The following is a 23,132-nucleotide window of genomic DNA, read 5'->3' as shown; positions in this document are numbered from 1 at the left end:
TTATTATCCATGTACCTAAATAACGACTATACTACACAAAAGCTTATGTATAAACATTTATATAGTTTTTGCAAGAAGCCCTCTTTCGTATCATTGATAAGGGCTGTCCAAGAGACTCCCCAAATATTACAAACTATTGCTATTGCCCATGGTTGCCCCATAGAAGTGGAAGATGATTCCCTATAGCTGAAGACACCACGCACAGGCATCTTCAGACATAAGGCTTGACCTGAAAGCCTCCTTCCTGAGGACTGGCTTTCATGGTACCAGAGGCCCTGCACAAGCTTCCAAAGGAGGGAAGCAATCAGCAGACTTATCCAGCTATGATGCCTGCAAATCATAACAACAGCCAGCATGGTGCACTAACCCTAAGGATGCAGTAGTGGTGTGCATACCTTAGTGTTTAGCAAGAGCTTTTATGGTGAGCTTGAGATCTGCTCAACAAGCGAGAACCATGCCTGGAACCCAGGGCTAGGGAAGTCTTGAATTTTGGAGGGGAACCTACAGCCATCACTTCACTAATTCAACATAATCCTTAATTATATTCTAAATATTTGGCCTTATACCCAAAGATAAGTGTAGTCCTCATTTGTCAAGGGAACTCCTCTTTGCAATAGATGGATGCCTTTGCAGATAACCACAAGCAACCAAAATGCACAGTTGTGGAGCCCATGCCCAGCGGACATGTCTACAAAACATTTCCCACATGTGAGGCTGAGGGGACATCATAGAAGAGGGATGGAAAGATTGTAAGAACCAGAGGATCAGAGAGCTGATATGGTCTCCTAGGAGTGTCAAAAGCTACGCCCATAAAAATCTCATTAGCCTGATGACCTAAACATGAGCTAAGGACAAGACAGACATGGCAAAATGGATGGGGGAGAGGCCACAGAACCTCAGTCTTAGCTGGTTATCCAGTGTCAAAAGACCATCCCTGAAAACGAACATGCAAGTAACATTCTACAGACTGAGCAAGTTATATGTATATATGTAACAACAATTAATAGTTTAAAAAAAGAGGCCATGAACTTAAGAGAGAACAAGGAGGAGTATATGGGAGGGCTTGAGGCTGGAAAGAGATGGTAAAAATGATGTAATTATATTATAACCTCACCATACATATATTATAAACATTGAGGTTATAATATATTTTATATACAAATATACATATATACATATTATAACATGTATGTAATACATGTATATTTATATTGAGGTTATGACATATAATATTATATATATATATATATATATATATATATATATATATATCCCTAGAGACGTTCGTATTTGAACTTTAATCAAGAGTCCAGAAGCCAAGAGAAGCATCTATGATCTATGGTTTGGATGTGGTCACAATATTTATTTATAATATGTTTCACATGTATTAACAATAGAAAAATGACACTTGTTCAAACACCAAGTGCTCTGGCATTTCTGTGGAGTTGGAGAATACTGTCAGGGTTTTCCTAATCTCTTTGGTCTTGGAAAGCTTGGTCAGGCTTTCTCAAGTAAAATGTCTTGTGACCACTGCCTCAGCACGTTCATTCCTGAAAGAAGTAACAAAAGGTGGATTCGTGGAAGATCAGAAAGACCTGGGCATCTTAGACACCAGTTTGTTTTTTCACACAAATGCTGAAGATCACAGGAAACCCGGCAGGGTATTAGGCTCCCAGCCTCAAGGGAAGTCATATCATTGGCCAAAGTTTTCAGGTAAAAGGTGGTCGATCTCCTGTCGTTCTCTGAGTATGCTGAGGGGTGTTAAGGCCATACTCCTGTGGTAGATCCTTTGTCTTGCTGCTCATAAACTTGGAGGATATCGTGACAAAACAGCAGAAGAGCCTCCTTTCCCAGTGTCACTCTGTAATGAAGCTTTTGGTGGACCCTCCCAATGATTGACAGGAGTCCAAGGCACCATGGAGTAGAGTAGAACATATTACCAACAACAACAGTAAGAAAAGAGTCCAGCTACTATTAAAAAAAAAAGACAGGTCTAAAAAGAAGAGTAAATAGTAGGTCTTACTCTAGCAAGTGATTTTATCCATTGGGGATAATCTATTTCTTGCTCCCTTTTGTTAAGTGTTTACAGTTTTGACTCTGACAATTACTTTAAAAACATAATATTAGCACCAAGGCAGCACAATTCTTCCCAGAGATCACATGAAACGGAATAAAGACTATGATGAACAGTTGGTACAACCTGTGATGTTGCTAACTTACTCATTGGCTAATGAAACGTCCCACAATTGCCAAAAATACCCTTATTCAACCCACATAGCACCTTGATGTCAGCTAGGTTGTTAAAAAAATAATTACAAAAATTTTCAAAATGTAACAGTAAAACACATTTCCAGGTAAAAAGTAAACAACAGTGTACCGTGATAACGAAGAGTCACTTTGTCATATACTACATATAATGTAGAGTACGTAAAATGCAGCGGTCTGACTGCAAGGGGGAGGATCATGCACAGGCAGTCATAATAAAATCATTTTACGTACAAAAATATTACATCACAATAAATAATTTCAAACATAAATATTAAACTTTACATCATTAGGGTGTTCCGCAGGTTGAGAATCCCTCATTGAAATGCTTGAGACCATCAGTGTGTATTTCAGACATTATGAAGACTTGGTGATATTTTCATATTTAAGATGAGATCTCTTTGGGATGGGGCTCATCTAAACACGCTATTAATTTATGCCTCTTCCTTTTGAACGGAGTTGTAGTTTACTAGGAGATTTTAGCGTAGGGTTTGAGCAGTAGGGAACTCAGGAAGAGAGCAAGCCGTGCCCAAGAATGTGGGTTGTGTGTTTCCTTTGTGTTTCTTAGGCACCTTTACATGTGTGGCAGAAATATAATTTTATATGGTACTTATAAAAATTTGTGTATGAAGCAAAATTTCATGGCATGAAATTTACCATTTGAGATCTCATGCTAGCACTCAAAAGTTTTCAGAATTTGGAGCATTTCAGAGTTTAAAATTTTAAATAAGGGATGCTCAACCTGTATATATATATAATATATATATATATTTATATATATGCATATGTACACACATATACACACACATTCACACACACACGCAGACAGATCCACACACACGCACACAGATGCACCCAAATTCAAGGTGGAGGTATTGAATTACTATCCTTCATCCATCTCCTATGGCTTCCTCTTCAGAGCCCCTGAAATAAACAAACCAGAAGTTATAAGTCTTCCATATCAAAAGCTGAGAGTCAAGAGTAGGTAAACTAGGCTCTTCCATGTGCAGAAGTGTCACTTAGGATATTCTCTAGGTTAGAAAGTGAACTCTTTTATCTATCTATCTATCTATCTATCTATCTATCTATCTATCTATCTATCTATCTATCTAATCATATATCTATCTACTATAAGCAACACAGAAGTGGGCTGGGGATGTAACTCAGTTGTGGAGTGCCTGTTTAGCAGTGTGAAGTCCTGGGTTTGAACTCCAGTACCAGAGAAAAGAGAGAACAGGCATGTGGAGATTGAGGAGAGACACCAGCAGGAAGGCAATAACTGACTGCAGTGAGTCGGTCTCAGATCCACGGCCCAGAACGCACACACATGAACACATGAATGTAATTTAAAAAGAATAATTATAAAAGAATGAAAGAGAAAAGAGTCCAGTGCCTAGAAATTTCATGTGGGATAACATTCGAATGTTAGAATATTTCTTTCTAGTCTTCTTACATATGTGTACACTCATGTTTTATGACACAACAGACACAAGAAAAGAAGACATAGAATGCATACGAAAATGGGGTCTTTAAGTATGTCTGCTGAGTTTTGCCTACTGCCGCCCCATCTTTTCTTTTTGGATCTCAAGTCTTTCTTCAACTATTGTGATTGTGTGTATGTGTGTGGTGTGGGTGTGTATGATGTGGTGTGTGTATGTATGATGTGGTGTGTATGTGGTATATGTATGTGTGTGGTGTATGCATGGTGTGTGTATGCATGGTGTGTGTGTGTACTGTGTATGTGGCATATGTGTGTGTGTGTGTGAGTGTGTGGTGTGTGTGTGTGTGTGTGTATGGTTTATGTTTTATTCTCTAGCCCAGGCTGTCTTGCAACTCACTCACAATTGCTTTGTTCATTGCTCTGGTTCTAAGGGGCAAACCCAGCCTTGTTCATGTTAGGAAAGTGCCTTACCACTGAATATTCCCAAGTCAAGCCTCTCCTTGTTCTGTTAGAAGTGACCCTCTTCCAAATGCAGCTGTCAGTCACCTGACTCTGGAGGCACAAGATCTCAGGCCACCAGACACTTATTGCTTCAGAACTGACCAAGTGATCCATCCAGAGGTAAGGAGAGGCTTTTGGCTGTATTTTGTGTATGTGTGCTTTGCCTGACTATTTGTGTGCCATATGTCTGCCTGGTGCCCTGGGTGGCCAGAGGGAAGTATCAAACCCTTGGAACTGGACTTATAGATGGTTCTGAGCTGCCATGTGGGTGGTGGGAATCGAACCTAGATCCTCTGGAAAAAGAGCCAGTGGCACATTTATCTACTGAGCCTTTTCTTTAGCCCAAGGGTTACTTTTCAGAATGGTTGCAGAAAGCATTTAGTTGAACCAGGAGCTATAATGATGATGTAATTGTAGGTATGGGGAAGATGACATGTTAAGGGAGAAGTGCCATGAGGGCTCGCAACTGATCAATGGAGCACAATACTATGGAGCTGTGCCTGAAGAAGGCCCAGCTTGTGCACATCCCAGTTATTAAACACATTGTCTTTGCCTTTTGCAGCACAACTAATACTAATTTAAGATGGCAATTTTGCCTATGCATGGTGGCATGTGACTGTGTGCAGATGAAATCCCAGCACTTGGGAGACAGAGACACGAGAGTTTCAAGTGTGAAGCTAGCTTGGGCTAATAAGCAAGAGCCTGTTTAAAAAAATACTTAAAAAGTACTTTTTAATACTGATGTTTACGTAAGCATTTGTCAAATAGTAACTCATGTGTCAGAGAATGAATGAGCTATTGGGGGAACTGAATGGGCCACTGGACAGTATAGGGTAGGTGTTAGAAGGTCACACAAGTTGGTTGAACTTTTGTGTCATGCAGCTGAAGGAACCAGGATGATGAAAAGTGACCGGTTTAATCTTTTGTCCAGCAGAGGGAGCACTTGCTAGCATACGAATGAGTCTCCTGTGGATTTTGATAGAATAAAGATTCTGGTTTCTCATGTGCATAGAGGGTCTAAGATCTGCATTTATAATAAGATCTCAGATGACACTGAGCTGCTGGCCCCGCCTGCTGTGAGTGGTACATAGGTGACACTACAGTGATTGAGAGCACAGTCCTTGGTGTAAGGTACCACTGGGGTCTGCAAGGGACTTCACTGTGACCTTAGAAAGCTTCTTAACGGTTGTGGCCTCAGCTTCCTCTACTGCAAAATACGGACAAGTGCTCTACCTCATGACCTCCTTGTGAGAATCACTGAAAATGGTTCCTATAAGTTATTCAGAGCAGTGGAAGCTCAACAAACCTCAGCACTACTGTAATTATTATATTCCTGGTATTATTATATATAACATACTATATATATTTTACTTTCATAAAAGTAAAAATATATGTATATATTATATGTATTCCAGAATATATATTATATCCAGAGATATTATATATCTCAGCCCCCTACTTCACAATTTCTAATATTTAAAACATGGATTTCTGGATCTTAGAAAGTAAGACTCTCAGAGATGAAACACAGAAAGCAGCATTTTCAGCAGGCAGTGAAGAGAAAATGTATGCGGCCTGAGGACCTTGGGTTCAGGGGTGAGGGACAGATGGCTTCAGACACAGAAAGACAGACAAACAAGAATATAAAGGGCAGAATATTATTGGGTCAGCTTCATGATGCTTGACAGTAGCTCTGTCTGGGGGAGAGGTGGTTTACCCACATCTGTTTATCACAAGGCTATAGATTAAAATGAAAAAGTTGATGGGAGAACTTACCTTAGTTATGAAACTCGCACCTCCAGGCCAGTGCCGGAGGATGGGGTACACTTTCCACAGTAACCGCCGCATTTCCCTACGACCCGGGTACCATCCTGCAAAAACATGAGTCGTCTTAGATGGCTTGTGAGGTTCCTGCTTTCAGGGAAAGTAATTCTTGCACCATTGTGTATTGAAATGAAACTCAACACACTCATAATGGTCTGACTGCATGGGTCAGCGGACAAGGCTCACAGGGTCAGACCCAGACCACCACCTGTTTCTGGATGACCTAAAAGCTAGAGTGGCATTTTTGTTTTCATTTCAACCAAGGGTCTTGCTATATATCCAGGCTTGCTTCAGTCTCCTGGGTATGGGATTAGAGGTATACATCTCCAGGCCTGGTTAGTCTATTATAGGTATACATCTCTATGCCTGGTTAGTTTACTATAGGTATACATCTCCATGCCTGGTTAGTTTACTATAGGTATACATCTCCATGCCTGGTTAGTTTACTATAGGTATACATTTCCAGGCCTGGTTAGTTTACTATAGGTATACATTTCCAGGCCTGGTTAGTTTATTATAGGTATACATTTCCATGCCTGGTTTGTTTATTATAGGTATACATCTCCATGCCTGGTTTGTTTTGCCTTTCTACAGAGGTGAGAAAAACTATGACGAGTGTATCTTGACACCTAAAAACTGTATAAGATTCAAATTTTGGCATAGCCAGCATCACTCATGTACTTAAAGCCTAAAGCTGCTTTCATGGTGCACTAAGAGGAATGAGTAGTTTCTAGCTTCAAGCTACTGCTCAATACACCATGAATCGCAGTGACGCACCTCTAACTCAGCTGTGTTGCGAGTGTGAGGTGCATTGCTAGATCATAATATTTTCATTATTTTCTTACTACAATTGTGATGGTAAATCTTCATTGTCACCTTGTCTGGATTTAGAATCACCTACAAATGCTCTCCTGGATGTGTCTCAGAGGAGGGAACACCCGCTCTAAACACAGGCTCAGAGCTCAGGCTGAGTCAGCTGGGGGGGGGGGGGGGGGCGGGGGGGCGGGGCGGGGGAAGAATGAGGAAAGCCTGTGTTTCCCTCATTCATCTTTTGGTTTCTGGCTGTGGATGCAATGGGATCGCTGCCTTGCCTCCTGCTCCTGTCACCACGTCTTCCTCCTCACGATGGACGGTGCACCCTCAGACAGCCAGAATAAACCCTTCTTCTTTTCAGTTGGTTTTATTGGGCATTTTGTCACCGCATTGGCACGAGTCACTAATCCACGAGCCCATCGGACTGTGATACATCAAGGAAAAGTGAGGACAGTGGGCTTTAAATGTCCTGCTCTTAAGATACAGGGGCATGTGGAGTGTTCTGGGATCAATTTTTGGCAACAAATTATTGTGTTTATCACACAACAGCATTACAAGTATGCTTAAGAAAATAACAACAACAGAGGGCATCCCCACATTGAGCACTTATCACAGTATTTCCGGCTTAGGAGAAAGCCACCATCAAAATATGGGAAATTTAAGATAGAATATCAACACAGCATATTTGGTTCACAAAAACAACAAGTGGGATTAGGTACATTCCATGTGCCTCAATTCTTAGCAAAATAAGAGAAAATTTACTCACCAAGCTAATTATATTTTATTTAACAGCAAAAACCGAAGGAGCAAGTGGAGGGGAAACAAATCCCAAAGATCTTGCTGTTTATTCAAGGAGACCCCACTCACTGTGCGATGACTAGAATAAATGCGTGTGCAATGTCTCTAAGGAGCAGACTGGGATGCAAAGCTGTGGAGAAGGAACCAGAGCGAAGGACCGAGAGACTCTCTGGTGATACTAGTTACTTTTCTCCTTGGCGACACAAAGTACCCAACAGAAACAACTCAAGAGAGGAGGAGGCAAGGATTTATTTAGGGTCCCAGTTTCAGAGTACTGCCTGTTATGTGTGAAACTGCGTGGCAGCAGGGAAGTGAGGCTGCAGGTCAGATAGTGTGGGGCCAGGGAGCCTAGGAGAAGGCCTGGAGTGGGGCTGAAGCATGCCCAAACCCAGGTCCTGAGATCGCTTCCCCACCCCCAGCCCTACACCACCCCCTCTCCCCTGCCTTGGGCCATCATGCCCTGATGCTCACATCCCTGTGCCTCCTACTCTTGCCTCATCAGAGGCAGTCACATAGCCAGTAGCCCGGTTAAACTTCCTTTCTCCCTTCTTTATAAACTCATGTCCAGCAGCACCTGGAATACTTCCTTATGCAAATGAGGCATCCCCAGCACCCTGGCCCCAGCCAATCACGTGCACTCATCCTGATAGCCCCTCTCCACCCCAAAAGTTTAGTCTTTGTTTCCCCCCCAATAAACTGAACCAGTTCTTTGAAGCTGCTCCTGTGTGTGTGTGTGTGTGTGTGTGTGTGTGTGTGTGTGTGTGTGTGTGTTCTTTACCTGTGCACTCACGGCCGACCAAGATCCTGTCTGCACCCAGCCATCCCAGCTAAGCTTCCCTCCCTTCAGTCCAGCCTAGTGTGCTTGCTGGCAGGCTACCCTGAAGGGCAGGCAGTATGGCCTTCACAGTCAGGAAGCAGAGTGAGGGAGGGAGGAGGAGGGGGAGGGGAGAGAGAGGAGGGGGGGCAGGGGGAGGGGCAAAGGGAGGGGCAAGAGGAGGGGCAGAACACTGGTCCTCAGCTCATTCTGTCCTTTTTCATCAGCCACCCAGTTTTAGGACTCGTTTTGGTGAGACCTAGAGTCTAAACACTTGACTTATTCTATTGTACGGGGTAAAAGCTGAACAGCAGCCAATATTTTGAATAAGCTTTTTTGAGGTCAGAGGTGAGAATAAAATCTGTTCCCGGTCACTACAAGTGAACCCTCAGTGGCTTTGAATGTTAGCTTTGCTACCAATAAGAAACTTAGCCTATAACGGAGGAAGGAGCTCCCGATAGGGAACACTTATACTATGTTTAAGTGATATTGCTTAAATGGCAAGCAGTGTTAAGCTTTTTAAATGCCCTTCCTGGGGCCATCGCAAGTTAAGACAAGGAGATGCATCTCTATTCTGTACACACTCACAGTGATTGTGTTTCCTGAGCACAAACTGCAGACCCAATCGTGTGACCTGGAATTTGATGTGTGGAGGACATAATTTTCATATTTCAAAATCCATTTAACCAGGCCATTTAACAGGATGCTCCCAGATAACTTTCAATTGCAAATGATTGATGGAAGAACGAGTATCAAGGTGCAGGAGAGATGGCTCAGCAGTTTAGAACGTTCACTGCTGTCTAGCACCCACACCAGGCTCACACTGGCCTGTAAGGGCAGCCTCAAGGAATCCAAGACGTTCTAGAGCACCTGCACACATCTGGTAAGTAAAGCCCATGCAGGCGGGGACACACTCATAAGCAAAACAGTAAACCTTGTAAACAAGGAAAGGCCAGAAGAAAACTCTAGGGCAGTTTTACAAATGCCTGACAGACTTGAGCATGCTTGATTAAAATTGTACAGTTGTGAAGAGATAGTAGTGTTTGGCAGTGGCTGTCTGTGTAAAAAGGCATTTAGCAACACGAACGAAAGATCTCCTTCCCATTAGCATTAACAGACAAATGTTTACTATAAATTTTGATAATAGAAAACACTAGTTAGACAAAATATTTTCCTTCTCCAAAATTCTATTATTCCCTTGGTAGATGTGTTAAAATGTTACCCAGTTATTTGTAATGTATCTTTAGAATTCAACTAGCAACATCCCCCCCCCTCCCACCTCACCATGTGTGTGTGTGTGTGTGTGTGTGTGTGTGTGTGTGTGTGTGTGCGCGCCCGCATGTGCATGCGGGCACACCCGCACGTGCATGCGGGCACACCCGCACACTTAAGCGCATGCCAGAAGAGGCATCAGGTCATCCCAGGACTGGATTTAGAGATGGTGGCACACCATCATGAGGATTCTAGGAATGAACCTGGAAGAGCACTTAAGTGCTTTTAACCACCGAGCCACCTCTCCAGCCCAAGTGATAATACTTTTGCGGATATCTGTACTCTCTTGATATGTATATACATATATTATCTATATATAACCAATCCTGCCATTTGGCAAAACACAAAACAAAACTAAACAGATAAACAAAACAAAAACCCCAAACCAAATCTTTTCTATCTATCCTGTTCACTGAAAAGTGAACTGATAGGGCTGATTCCTGCCCTGGTCTGTGCTGGGCTGCCCTGGCCTAAGCCCCACACAGTCGGTGGGTGCTGGGCTGCCCTGACAGATGTGTCTTCTGTCAGTCTTTTCTACACCTGCATTTCTTTGGATTGCATCTCCAACCTAACACGATCCTTGCTCCACAGAACCTTTGCATGCACCAGTCTCCAACGGCTGAAACGCTCTTTTGTTCTTTCCTGTATGCCCACCCCCAGACTAAATGTCTCATAACTCAGTTCAAGGTCAGCTTCCCCTGGGACTTAGATTTGGCTCAGTTATCTGATGCAAGCACCCCACAACTGGGTAGCGTTCTTTATCATTTCTTTTCATCCTAGAATGTAAGTCCCATGATTTACAAGTGAGATCTTGTCAAGTTGGAAGCACCTAGGACCAAGGACTGTGTAATGATCCAAATCCATTTATTAAATGGATGAGATGATTGATTGAAAAAAAAACAAAGCTGGATTTTTGTTGTTGTTGTTTTTCTTTCTTTTTTTTTTTTTTTTGTTTTTTTTGTTTTTTTTGTTTTTCGAGACAGGGTTTCTCTGCATAGTCCTGGCTGTCCTGGAATTCACTTTGTAGACCAGGCTGGCCTTGAACTCAGAAATCTGCCTGCCTCTGCCTCCCGAGTACTGGGATTTGGATTTTCTTTTGAACTGTAATGCTTTTTTCACACTTTGAAAATATCCCCTGCTGCAGTGCAGCACCAACTCTGCTCTCTTTATGGACCGTGCCACCTAAGCCCTGCCCCTCAGCCTCCTTGGACAAAACTCTACTTTCTCCACAACTAGGAATGATTTGAACACACTTACACCTCATATCTTTGGGCTACATCCCCAGAAAGCGTCAGGGGTCATGCAGATATGGTTCCTACAGCCCACTTGTCTCTTGCAAACAACGACAGTAGGTAATCTCAGGGGTTTTTTTTTCCACCCAGAGAGAATGAGAAAGAAAAGCCGTGCCAATCTAACAACAAAAGGAGATAACATCATGTTTTCTCCACTTTAAAACTTTTCATGCATTTGATTTCGGCTACGACTGACATGGGACTGAGTCCCATCACCACTGTCCTCCTGGCTCCCGAGTGCTGAGCTAGGTCTGGAGGTAGATGTTGGGACATCTGGTTCTCCGGTCAGGAACTGTAAGCAGAGGGCTGTCAGCTGTCAGGATGCTGATATAACTAGCACCATCTTCAGCATCATCAAAGTGAATCTAAGCCTAATCTCTCCTCATCTAGCAGGGCAGAGGCTCTGGCACACAGGTCTGCAGCCGACGCAGCCTCTCTACTGATGCTTTGGTTGCTGGCTTGGTTGCCAAGGTTGGAGTTGGCTTTAAAGAAGTCCAGGAGGCCTCGGGTTCCCGGAGCATCTGTAAAATGGGCAAACAAGTCTCCCCTCATACTTTGCTGTAGTGAAGGAACACACATTAGCCACCCGGCATAGGACTCAGCCTAACCTGTGTGCTTAACAACTATTAGCTGTCATCATCACAAAGGCATTCTTGCTGAAACAGGATCTTTTACTGACCTACCACTCACCAAATAGACCAGACTGGCTGGCCAGTGAGGCTGAGGGATCTGCCCATCTCAGCACTGGGATTGTAAGTGTGTGCTGCCGTGCCCAACCAGCCACTTTGTGTGGATTCTGGGAATTGAACTCAGTACTGTGGTGACTATATCTCTCTGTCCTTACAAAGCCATTGCCTCAGGACATCCGTAATAGCCTCTCTTCATCAACTGAGAAAAGGCCTAGGCAGTCATAAATTGAAAACAAAATAAAGTTGATAATGATTTTACAGTAGTTGCACTATTTCTTCCTCCGAAAACTCTGCTAATTTAGGCAAAACAGATAAAGTGGGGCTACCCTTTTACTCTCTGTGATGGTGCGATCCTCAAATGATGTTAAAGATGGTCCTAGCATGTCAGCAGCCTGGCAGCCACCAGACTGAGAAACAAAACAAGACTGAAAAGTAAGAAAAACATGGCTGCCGTGGGGACAGCTTCTTTCAGAAGCAATGAAACCCTGGCTTTTATTTCTTTATTACAGTTGAGTTCTCTTTTAAATAAATAGTTTGTTAATAATAGCTCCTACTATTGCATATAAGTGAAGTGAATGACGCACTGCCCTATTAGGCACAGTTTGTATTCCCAGTTTTCTATTAGTTTTCTCAGCGGACAGGATTCATGGGGCTGATGCCCGTGATTTAGGGAGGGGCCTAATTTTGGCAGAAGCATGGTCATTTGCCTGTCTTTAGTGGAAGGGCTAGGAGACAAGGGTGTGTTAAGAAAATCTATAGAGGCTGGGCAGTGGTGGCACATGCCTTTAATCTCAGCACTTGGGAGGCAGAGGCAGGCAGATTTCTGAGTTCAAGGCCAGCCTGATCTACAGAGTGAGTTCCAGGACAGCCAGGGCTACACAGAGAAACCCTGTCCCGGAAAAAAAAAAAAAAAAAAGAAAACGTAGTTTAGGACCTAAAGTAAAATGTTAGGGCTAAGATGACACGCAAAACTGACTTTTTCTGAACTTCATACAAAACATGTAACATATAATTTTCCCCAATACAATCCTCAGACAACTATATACATACATAAATGTATGTATAAACATACACAGATGTATAAACATTGTCCAATTTCCATAGAAACTGTCCATAGGGTTAAGATGACATGCAAAATTGACTTTTTCTAGATCTTTGTACAAAGCATGTAACATATAATCTTCCCCAGTACAGTCCTCTGACAACTATGTACATACATCTACATATATGTAAACATACTATCCAGTTTCCATAGAAAAGTGCAGACTAAAAGGTACACATGTAGAAAATGTGAACCTATGGAATTCCACGTTGTAGGTCTAGATACTTGCTGGGTTTTCACAAACTGGAAAGCAATCCACGTGCACACACATGAGATTCTACTGTACTGTGCACACACATGTGCATACTCATGAGATTCTACGATGCTGTGCACACACACATATGCACACTCATGAGATTCTACTGTACTGTGCATACACACATATGCACACTCATGAGATTCTACTGTACTGTGCATACACACATGTGCAAACGCATGAGATTCTACTGTACTGTGCACACACATGTGCACACTCATGAGATTCTACTGTACTGTGCACACACATGTGCACACTCATGAGATTTTACTGTGTACACACATGTGCAGACATGTACGTTCATTTCTTAACTCAGTTGTTGTAAAAGAATTCAGAGGTGGGAAAGGCCTGTTTGATTCATTATCTTATAAAGCAATTATTTTATTTACAATCCTCTGTATAGCACAAGGAATCCCTGGTAGAGAGAAGGCTCCCTGTGCCTTAAAATTCCCCAGGCACATCAGGAAAGCAGAAGGACCCATGAGCACCAGCCCCAACCAGCCACAAGTAGGCTTTCTTTGAGCTCCCTGGCCCTGGAGACCTATGCAAGATCTTTGCCCTGAAAGAGCACCAGGCAGGCAGTCCTGAGGACAGTGAACAGTGCCACTGCAGAACTCCGAACAGGCCTGAGGAGTCCTAAGCATGGATAGCATTGGAGGGACCAGAATGTTCCTGGCAACTGAGCTCAGAACTTGGAATTTTCCCTCATGCCTCGGCTCCTAGTCACAGCATCACTTCTGTCCATGTATGCAGAGCTCTGAGCTGAGACAGTAAGAATTCACCAGACCCTCCAAACAATCACTGACCCGCACCAGCTCTCCCAGGCTCAGTCTGGACAGCTCCCCCAGGTTCTGCCTCTAGCCTGCAGTGCCTTTACCCACAGCAGGCAGCCTCAGCTAGCTTCTGAGAGTTAGTTAGTAGTAAGCCACAAGGCTGCAAAGATGCCACATCACTGGCTGTTGCTTATGCTCCTGCTGTCTGCCTTGGTTTCACAAGACCCCAAGGTGACGATGTTGATGACCACCTGCACTGTGTGTGTGGAAACTTCCTGTACGGATGGAGAACGCCACTTCTCTCAGCAGCTATAGAGAGCCATCACCAAAGAGGAGGCGTTCTTCAGGGAGAGGACCATCTGAACTTTTCCCCAAGCTTAGCAGTTCTGGGGGTCTATTTTCATAGGGGATGCTATTCTGAGGCCCTGGCTCTGGTCTGCCAGGAGCTAGGAAGACTGCAGTCCTTGATTCTACCTACCTACACGTGAGCACTTGCACACACACATGCACACACACTGGGCGGCAGGGTGGAGAAGAAAGCCCAGCAGCTCAGGCAGAATTCTCAGAGGGTGGGGAACAGCGTTGCAGTACTCGACGTGGCCATAAGATGGCACTCCAGCCTTTAGTTATTTTTAGCCTCTGGCTGAAATTTCAATTATGATTGACATAGTCTAGCAAAACTATAACATATGTATGTATGTATGTATAAATGCAACATATATAGCTTACAAAGATGATTTCATTCAACCACATCTAAAGCAGTTCAAAATTTCAAATCTGGTCATTGAGGCATAATGATCCTTTCATGTTGAGACACGAACACAACAAAATATACTAACTTTATTTCCTATAAAATCTATAGGACTGGGGTTAAGGTGGGGAGTAGTAGAGTAAGATGTCTTGATGTCAGGGCTCAATCAAAGATTACAGTCATCTCTATTCTGTTTGGTGGGAAGGCAATACTTATGATTAAATCATAGCAATCCCTTGGCCTTTGAATGAGATTTGCGATCCCTGGTTAGCTTTGTGGTGAGACCAGGACTTGAGATACAGGTAGGATTCTGGATGTTTAAAAAGGAGTCAGGAAACACACTGTCCTGAGATGCCGTGTGGAACCTCCCCTATGCTGGGGCTTTGGATCAGTGCAGGATGAATTGCCGCTTATTCTCCTGCTTCTAACCCAAGACACCACATTTGGAGGGGGTTGCCGAACTCAGCAAGCGAAAGTCTAAATGCTCGTCAAATATGGATTTCAGATAAACAACCTATTACCATTACGTGGCATTATTCATAGTACTGGTCGTTAGGAGACAGGGTCTAGCTGTGTAGTCCACGTTTACCTTAAACCAAAGGCTCTCCTACCCTGCTTCCCCAGTGCTGAAGTTACAGCTGTGTACCCCATACTTGGGAACAGACTGTTTAAAAATAAGGCTACACAGAGAAACCCTGTCTTGAAAAACCAAAAAAAAAAAAAAAAAAAAAACCAAAAACAAAAAAACCAACCCCCCCCCAAAACCCGTAAATATCCCATACAAGCTCAAAGAAATAGTAAAAAACCACCTCGCAGTTGACCTGACATTCTACCCTGCAGTTCTAACCAGGTAGCTGCACTCATCCGACCATGTTATTCTGGACTCAGACCTCCTTTCTTCCCCCTCTCTCTTTTCTTCCCAGCTTACATACACAGTGCTTGAACAGGAACTGGGAAACGTCCCATATCTTCAGGAGACCAGTTGCTGCGGTGGCCTGAGAACTCAGTGGAAGGGCTTTAAGGAGGAGTTTCTGCCCCATCACCCTTCAGAAACACCATGGAGACACAGCCCCAGAGGTTTGGATCCCCTGAACTAGTCAGGGGGACTAGGGGTAGGTACATGTAAACTTCCCAGGTAGCTCCACAGGGTGCCTGATTCTTGGGCTGGGCTGTGTTTATCAACCACTTGGGGCTTGCTCAACTACAGAATTGGACCCAGAAGACCAGGATCCAAGCACCTGCCTTCCAACATGCTCTGCGGTTGCAGACATGCTAAATGCACTGGGTTCAGGGTGGCCAGGACAAAGTGGGTTATTGTATTCCTAACTTCCCAGAAAATATCACCCCATCACCTCTTCCTATTGGAATTGCAATTGTTTCTGGGCAGAACAAACCAAACCAAACCATCATTTGTCGAGGTTCACATAGGTGAGCTGAGTTTGGTTAGTTAAGATATTTGAGCTGTGTGTATCCTAGAGCCCTGCCCCCGCTTCCTCTTTTGATTCAGTAGGCTTTCCAAGTGCTTGGATGGCTTTGCATTTACTAGGTGGGACACGCTTCAACCAGGTGAAGTGAGTCTCTCCTGCTTCACCCACTTCTAAATCCCGTCCCGTATTTGTGTCCTAAATTTTCTCTCTGCCACTTTGGAAAAAAACAAAAGTTTGGTGAATGGGAAAGCACACCTGCTCTGCTCCTTCGGTACACAGCCACTCCCCCCAAGAGCCATCCCCCAAGCAATACGCAGCCTTACCGGAGACTTCTTGATGTCCGAAACAGCGTAATTCCCTTGTGACGTCCATCTGGCAGACTCCGTTAAAGACAGCCCAGTCCCATAAAGGTTGATGCTAAAGCGCCCCTGGAACACAAAGCCAACACAAAAGACTTTCAGCCCATGTGACATACCAACCAAGGCAGAGCTGACACACATTCAAAGGCACTTTGGTAAGCAGAAAGGTGTTAATTAATTTTGATGGCCGCTAATCGTTGAAGGTATTTTGTTGTTCCGTTGTCAGAGCTAGGCGCTTTACATTCATGATTTCTAGGTAGGGATTTTGTTTACAGGCGGTGAAACCCGGGATCACAGCCGATTAACTCCCTCCTGAACACAGAAAGCCCTCAGGTCATCTTTACTGACTTCTAAATCCTCTCTCAGCGCTTCCTCCAGCCGGCCTCCGTAGCACAGTAACCCTGATGTTGCTCACAATTATCAGATTCCTTCAGGACCAAAATGCCGCGGTGTAATTTTTCTAACAAGATCTAGCTGCCAAAGTTTTCCCCGCTTCCAGTTCCCTGGGGCGAAGTGCAAGCACACTTTGTACCAAGCACCACTGGAAGTGAGTTCAAAGCAGAGGCGCGTTTCCAAAAGCAGCCAGAAGAGGGCGCGCATCGCCTGCTGAAGATAGAGCCCACTCCCAGCACTTCTAAGGCCGTTCCCGTCCCCCTCCACCCCGCCAGTCTTAGTTCGGGAACAGAATTCCCAAAGGCCACAAGGGTGTGTGGTCTGGGCCTTTGATATTGATATTTATCTCTAAGGAGTCCCTGCAGTAGAGACATCCCGAACCGGTCTCTCCCCTCTTTCAAAACCAGATCCAACACTGGCGGTTTCTGAGCTGAGAACGTTCTGTGACCCTGAACATGCGTGCTCTCAGGATTACTTTCTCCAGAACTGAGAACCCACAACTTTGACAAAAGTTAAAACAAAGAGATAATGGAGAGCTGCCACTCAGAGCCAAATCCTAGTATGAAAGTGTTAACTCCTTCAACAATGATTAGGAGGAAGAGAGAGAGAGAGAGAGAGAGAGAGAGAAAGAGAGAGAGAGTTTTCAGCCTTTCAGAACCTCAGTTTGTCCATTTTTAAAATGCAAGGTAAAGTATTTACTTCCCTCACTTACTGTAGTAATGGGGAATAAATAAAATTAGACGTGAATAAATTGGGCGTGGTGGCCCCTGCCTACGATATCAATGCTCAGGAGACTGAGACAGGAGGATGACAGTCAGATCCAAGTCACCTGCATTACCTAGGGAAACACTGCCTTAAAACAACACTTAGAAGAAATAAATAAGTAAATAAAATCTCATGTTGTTGATACTTAGTAGAAATCCTGGTATCTGTAACAAAAAAATACAAGCATCGCTTCTGTGTTTTCTAAATATCTGGTTCTGCATTTTCTAATTGTTTCACAATAAATTCTTGTTTTCTTTGCCTAGGTTTACTGATAATTATTTAGGGGAGGGGCTCAGTATTACTTTATCTATGTATATTAGCTATTGGTAGTAACACGTCTCTGACATGTTGATAGGTTTTTCCCGTAAATAGCACATATTAGGTCTTCAGATGAAACTTCTAAGAGGAGATGAGGCTGGGGGTTTCTCCCTGCCAGTTTCATAAAGAGGAAATGACAAGATTCCCAAATCCTTCTGGAGCTAAGGCACCACAAACATGACATGAGAAAGAGGGTTTCTGCTCACAGAGTGACCAGTCAGTGGTCCTGGTGGGGGTGATGCATCTTCGGAAGAAATGTGGCAATGTCTACAGACCCCATCCAGTGGCAGGGGCATATGCAACAGGGAGACACTAAGAACTCCATGGGGCTGCCTGTAACAGGACAGCTCCCCTTCCCCCTCAGAGCTATCCAGCCCTGGTTCTCGAGGTCCAAACTGCTGCAAGTGAGACATGAATGTGTGTGTGTGTGTGTGTGTGTGTGTGTGTGTGTAAAGGATGGATCCATTCCACAACAGCCTTTCCTGCATCTGCTTCAGGGACAGTAGACAAGTGGCTTCCTTGCCTAGCCCACCCATAAAACGGCTAAGCAAGAATTTTTGAAAAGGAGGCTATGGGATGGAAGACCTCCTTATTCTGTACCTAGCTCTTTACCTGGCAGAGAATAAGAAGTATTATTAGATATTTTAAATGGCCATACTGTGTAGATGTTAGTGGTCCTTACACTGAGTGGCCTCAATACCAAGGTGTTTTGCATAGACTGGATTGGGATTTCCATACCAGCCTCCTTCAGAGTTCTCTGTTGCTAGCCTTTTCTTCCTTACTTTTTTTCCTATTAATTTATTTATCCATTCATTTTACATCCCGATTGCTGCTCCCCATTCTGGTTTTCCCCTGACACAACCCCCCTCACCCCCCCCCCCCAATCCCTTCCTCTCTCTTAACAACACAGTTTGGAGAGAAAGTCTCATTATGTGGCCCAGGCTGTCTGGAACTCCGTATCTTCCTGCTTTAGCCTCTGGAGTGTTGAGAGTGCAGGTGTGCACACGACCACGCCCAGATCCCACTGACCACGCCCCTAGCTCGTGGTCACTGTTACTAGGATGAGTAGGACCCTCTGTACAGAATGTTCCACCTCACAGCGCCACCCAGAGGTGCTTGCTTTCTCCCTCCCACCTGTCGTCCATTCCACATTGCTGCATGCCAGGGAACACACCTGTTCTGCTTTGGCATTGAAGTTCCCGGAAGGTAGATGCTGTGAAGAACTTTGGCATGGAAGTTCCAATCCAGTCACTCTAAAAACTAAGTATCTGAGAGGAAAAAACTGCTGATGCTCTCTCTCTCTCTCTCTCTCTCTCTCTCTCTCTCTCTCTCTCTCTCTCTCTCTCTCTCTCTCTCTCTCTCTCTCTCTCTCTCTCTCTCTCTCTCTCTCTGGAAATACCTGTACCATAGTCTCGTCTTTGGCGTTTAAGAGGATATGGCGTGTAACTACTGCCTCTTGGTTTGGGGGCAGAGGCGGAGAATGAGGATATATATACACTGAGGGTCTGCAGGAAAAGGTACTTAGGCCGATAGGGAGCCTATTCGTGTCCGACAGGAGTGAATGTGTCAGAACTCAGCCTGTTAACAGAGTGTAAAAGACATCTACCCTAGTGGAGATGGAGTCAGACATCTTGAAATCAACTCTAACCTGTCCTGAGACATCTGTGTGGTTTGGAAAAATTAGATTTTCATCTCAAGGGGATAGAAAAGTGAGATTCAGTGCTGATAGCTTAAGGGTGTTAAGCACAATGCCTGAAATACAGAAAAAAAAAAAAACCTCAATAAAGGCGAGTGATTAATTTCAGTTTCAATGGAAACACTACTGAGTTTACCACAATCAGAATAAAAAAACAAAACAAAACAAAACCATATTCTAGCCATGGATGATGGTTCAGGGAATTTACTTGTACTGAAAAATAAGCTTTTAAAATAAAGACAAAGGATGAAGAGGGAAAAAAAAAAGAGGCTCAAATGAGGCATCCTTCTGCTTTGATGTCAAAGCAACCATGAAGTTGCAGACTACTGCACACAATCAGGCTACCCATAAACCCTTCCCTGGAAAATCGAGTTGGGAAAAAACCCTCATGTTTTTCATAAGTACAGTTAGTGCCCAATAAATTTTTAAGGAGCCCAATAGAGTAGGAAGTATTGTCTGAGGGAAAAATATAAATCCTCTCCCTGGCATAGACTTTTCCTCCTTAGCAATTGCTTCTTATCAGAACTTAGTAAATGAGTTCTTGTCTCTGAGTTATTAAAATAAATAAAAACAAATTACCCTTCATTTACTGAAGAATTAACTTCCCGAAGGATATGCACATAGAAATGAGGAAATCCTGAGACAGTTGAAGAAGGCAGGACAGGGTCAGCCTCTTAGCCACTGAAATGCAAGCCACACTGACAGGATGCGTGGAGCTATCCACACTCCGAAAAACCTGCACCACAAACATTTAGGGTTCCTTGGTGATGGAGGAAACACCCCTTCCTTCAAGCGTTATGTCCTTTGCTGCTTTTCTCTCTTCCCATGGGGCACCCGTGCCATGACTCTGAGATGCTTACCCCTGATGTCCTAAAGTTCAAGGCACACAAAACACCTTGAGAATACTTCTTCCTTAGAAGAAAGTTCACAGGAGTTTGGATGAATCTGTGGTTGGGGACAAATCCATTCGTCCTTCAGAGACAGGGCCTGGGATTTTGAATGTTCCCTCCAATCCCAATGCCCACGCTTCTGGGTGCTCATAAGTGGAGAATTCCCACCACAGCCTAACAACAGTTTTGCAAAAAACCTCCTAGGAACCAAAGGAAGCAGTGGGTTGGGTTTCCTGTCTTGTAGAAGATTCCTCAGGTTTGTCCTTTGCTCCAAGTGCTGAAGCTTCTTGCAAAGACCACTGGTCATTTTGCATGATTAGCCCAGGTTTACTAACAGCATTTCCCCAAGGGTTGAACCTTGGAAGAGGCAAGAAAGCAAATTATTGTAATATGGGCATAAAGGGCTGAAGATGCCAAACTTGCATTGCTAGTATGCACATCACAAATTTTATACATCTGCAGTAGAGCTAGCAGTTGGAATCAAGACACTGACAGAGCCCCAAGACTCAGTCTAACGGGACTTCTAGAATATCATGGTTGTTTATGTTTTATTCTCCTCATGGGTGATGAGTTCCTTGGACTTGGACATTATGAATCTCCAGCAACAGAGATGCGACTTGGCTCTGAGTAAATGTAAACTTGCTGAAACTCTTCTAGTAGCCCAAAATTAACAGAGTCAAAGGAAACCCATAAGCATCTTACAAATTTGCAATGGACCAGTTCCAATATTAATTTATTTAAAACCATAAAATACCCATTGATATTAAAAAAAAACTCCTTCTGGACTTTTTATCTACCAATACACATTTTCAAAAGCACATCAGAGAGGGAGAGGTTAGAATAATGTAAATGCACTGTTCATATGAAATTCTCAAAAAAATACTTTAAGAAAAAGTTTAGCATGCATGAGGCCTTGGGTTCAATTCCAAGCACTATAACATCTCTCTCTCTCTCTCTCTCTCTCTCTCTCTCTCTCTCTCTCTCTCTCACACACACACACACACACACACACACACACACACACACACAAAACGTGAAAAGCAATCTAAAACACATGGATGGTATCATGGTACATGGTATACTTCTGATATTGGCTTCTCATTCATAACCCCATGAGTGTTTTTCTACGTTTTATAGTATTCAGAATTTGTAATGACAAACTGTTATGTTGAGGTTCACTTGTAGTATTTTTTCTCCTGTTTCTTTGTTTGTTTGGGTAGGTGTTGGGGATTGAGTCTGTGGTCTTGTGCATGAAGCTCTTTTGAGGTAAGGTCTAACTCACTAGGTTGCCAAGCTTGTTTGGAATTCCTTTTAACAGAGGTAGGCTTCAACCTTCCAATCCTTTTGCCTCATCCTCTCAAATACCTGAGACTTCCAGTCTATACCATCAGAGTTGGTTCTATATTGATTTTCTATTTTTATTTTTTTTAGAGTCAGTTCTATCCATTTCTTCTCATTTAGCGACATACTGTTGGTGACAGTTTAAATCAGTTATGGGGAAAATATTTATACCATAGAAATGAGAAAGGCTACAAAGCCTGAATTTTGTTGATGAAAAGCCCATTGTTAAGTATTATTCAACATTCTACTAACTGGACTATTCATTTATTGAGCCATAAGTTATTGAATCAAGTCATTGCCTACAACATCTGATTTGTTCTTAAGTCTTGAACATTATACCTGACACATCTTACTGAATACAGAGTTATGCTTGCAACTATGAGAATTTTCTTAGGTGTCAATTTTCTGGGTCACACTCCAAAGTGAGGGAGGCCCCAGATATAATTCAGACAAACTGTCCCGTGATCAACTGTTCTAATTCCAGGAACAATGGGCAGAGCGGCCTTGGAAGCAGGGTGAGGAGAGGATTCCTGGAAAGGGGTGTGGCTTGAGGACATACCTGTGGACATTTGGCAGCACTGTAGCAGTCCCCAGCGGTGGCAAAAGGAACAGGATGTCCTTCACTTGTCCTTGCAAACTCTAAGTCAGTGGCTGTGGGTTGGGGAAAGGGTTAAAGGGAGAGGAAAAAAGGAAGGGTGAGATATGTAGGAAGGGGCAGGGTATTAATAAAGAGATGGAGGAAAAGGAAGAGGAAAGAAGAAGGAGGAGAAGAAGGAGACAAAGAGGAAAGAAGAGAAGAAGGAAGAGGAGGAGGAGGAGGAGAAAAGAAGGAGGAGGAATGAGAGGGAAAGAAATAACTTGAATTATTAGTGAGCAAATGGATCCAGATGTGCTCTGGTGTTTTCCCTGTTACATTTGTAGTTCTGAGAGCTTACCCTGGGCTTTATCAGCACTGACTGTCTGTCTCCGCAGAGTATGTGAGCCAAAAAGAGGTTTAATGTGACCTTAGAATTGATTCCTACATAAATAGGAATCACTTAAGTGCAGTGTAATTGAGCACGGGTGAACCTCTTGTTACCCCACATCCCCAGCTTAAGGACAGGGCAAGAAGCCAGGGAAGTATTTCCAGCCACTTAGGGGCCATCCCCAAAGTTTCCTCTGTCCTCCTGTGGCCTAGAGCCTATTCTTGCCAGAATGTAGAACAATTAGAATACACATCTTGAAATTATTAATGGCAATTTCTCAAGTTCGGGGCTAGCTTATAGTTTAAAAGAAAAAAAAGAAAACCACAAAACAATGGCGACCCACAGTTGTTTTTAACCCCATTGCTGCTCCTCCTAGCTCCACACACG

General features: G+C 43.5%; 1 protein-coding gene across 4 annotated transcripts in view; it reads right to left on the bottom strand.

Annotated features, from left to right (window-relative positions):
* Positions 1-1,337: 1,337 nt before the first annotated feature.
* Adamts9 (ADAM metallopeptidase with thrombospondin type 1 motif 9) overlaps positions 1,338-23,132 on the bottom strand; it is a 171,203-nt gene continuing 149,408 nt past the window's right edge. For all 4 annotated transcript variants that reach the window (XM_085840276.1, XM_085840279.1, XM_085840278.1 and 1 more), the window contains 4 exons: positions 22,340-22,431; positions 16,342-16,446; positions 5,984-6,078; positions 1,338-3,189 (listed from right to left, as the gene is read on the bottom strand). In XM_085840276.1, the coding sequence (XP_085696402.1) occupies positions 5,989-6,078; positions 16,342-16,446; positions 22,340-22,431 (287 nt within the window). In that variant the 3' untranslated portion in view covers positions 1,338-3,189; positions 5,984-5,988. The remainder of the gene's footprint in view (positions 3,190-5,983; positions 6,079-16,341; positions 16,447-22,339; positions 22,432-23,132) is intronic.

The sequence above is a fragment of the Mus caroli genome, unplaced genomic scaffold (assembly GCF_978045245.1).
Source record: "Mus caroli unplaced genomic scaffold, Mus_caroli_1 scaffold_7, whole genome shotgun sequence".
In the NCBI taxonomy this organism is placed as follows: Eukaryota; Metazoa; Chordata; class Mammalia; order Rodentia; family Muridae; genus Mus; species Mus caroli.
The sequence above is the reverse complement of the archived record's forward strand: the minus strand, read 5'-3'. Positions and strand labels throughout refer to the sequence as shown.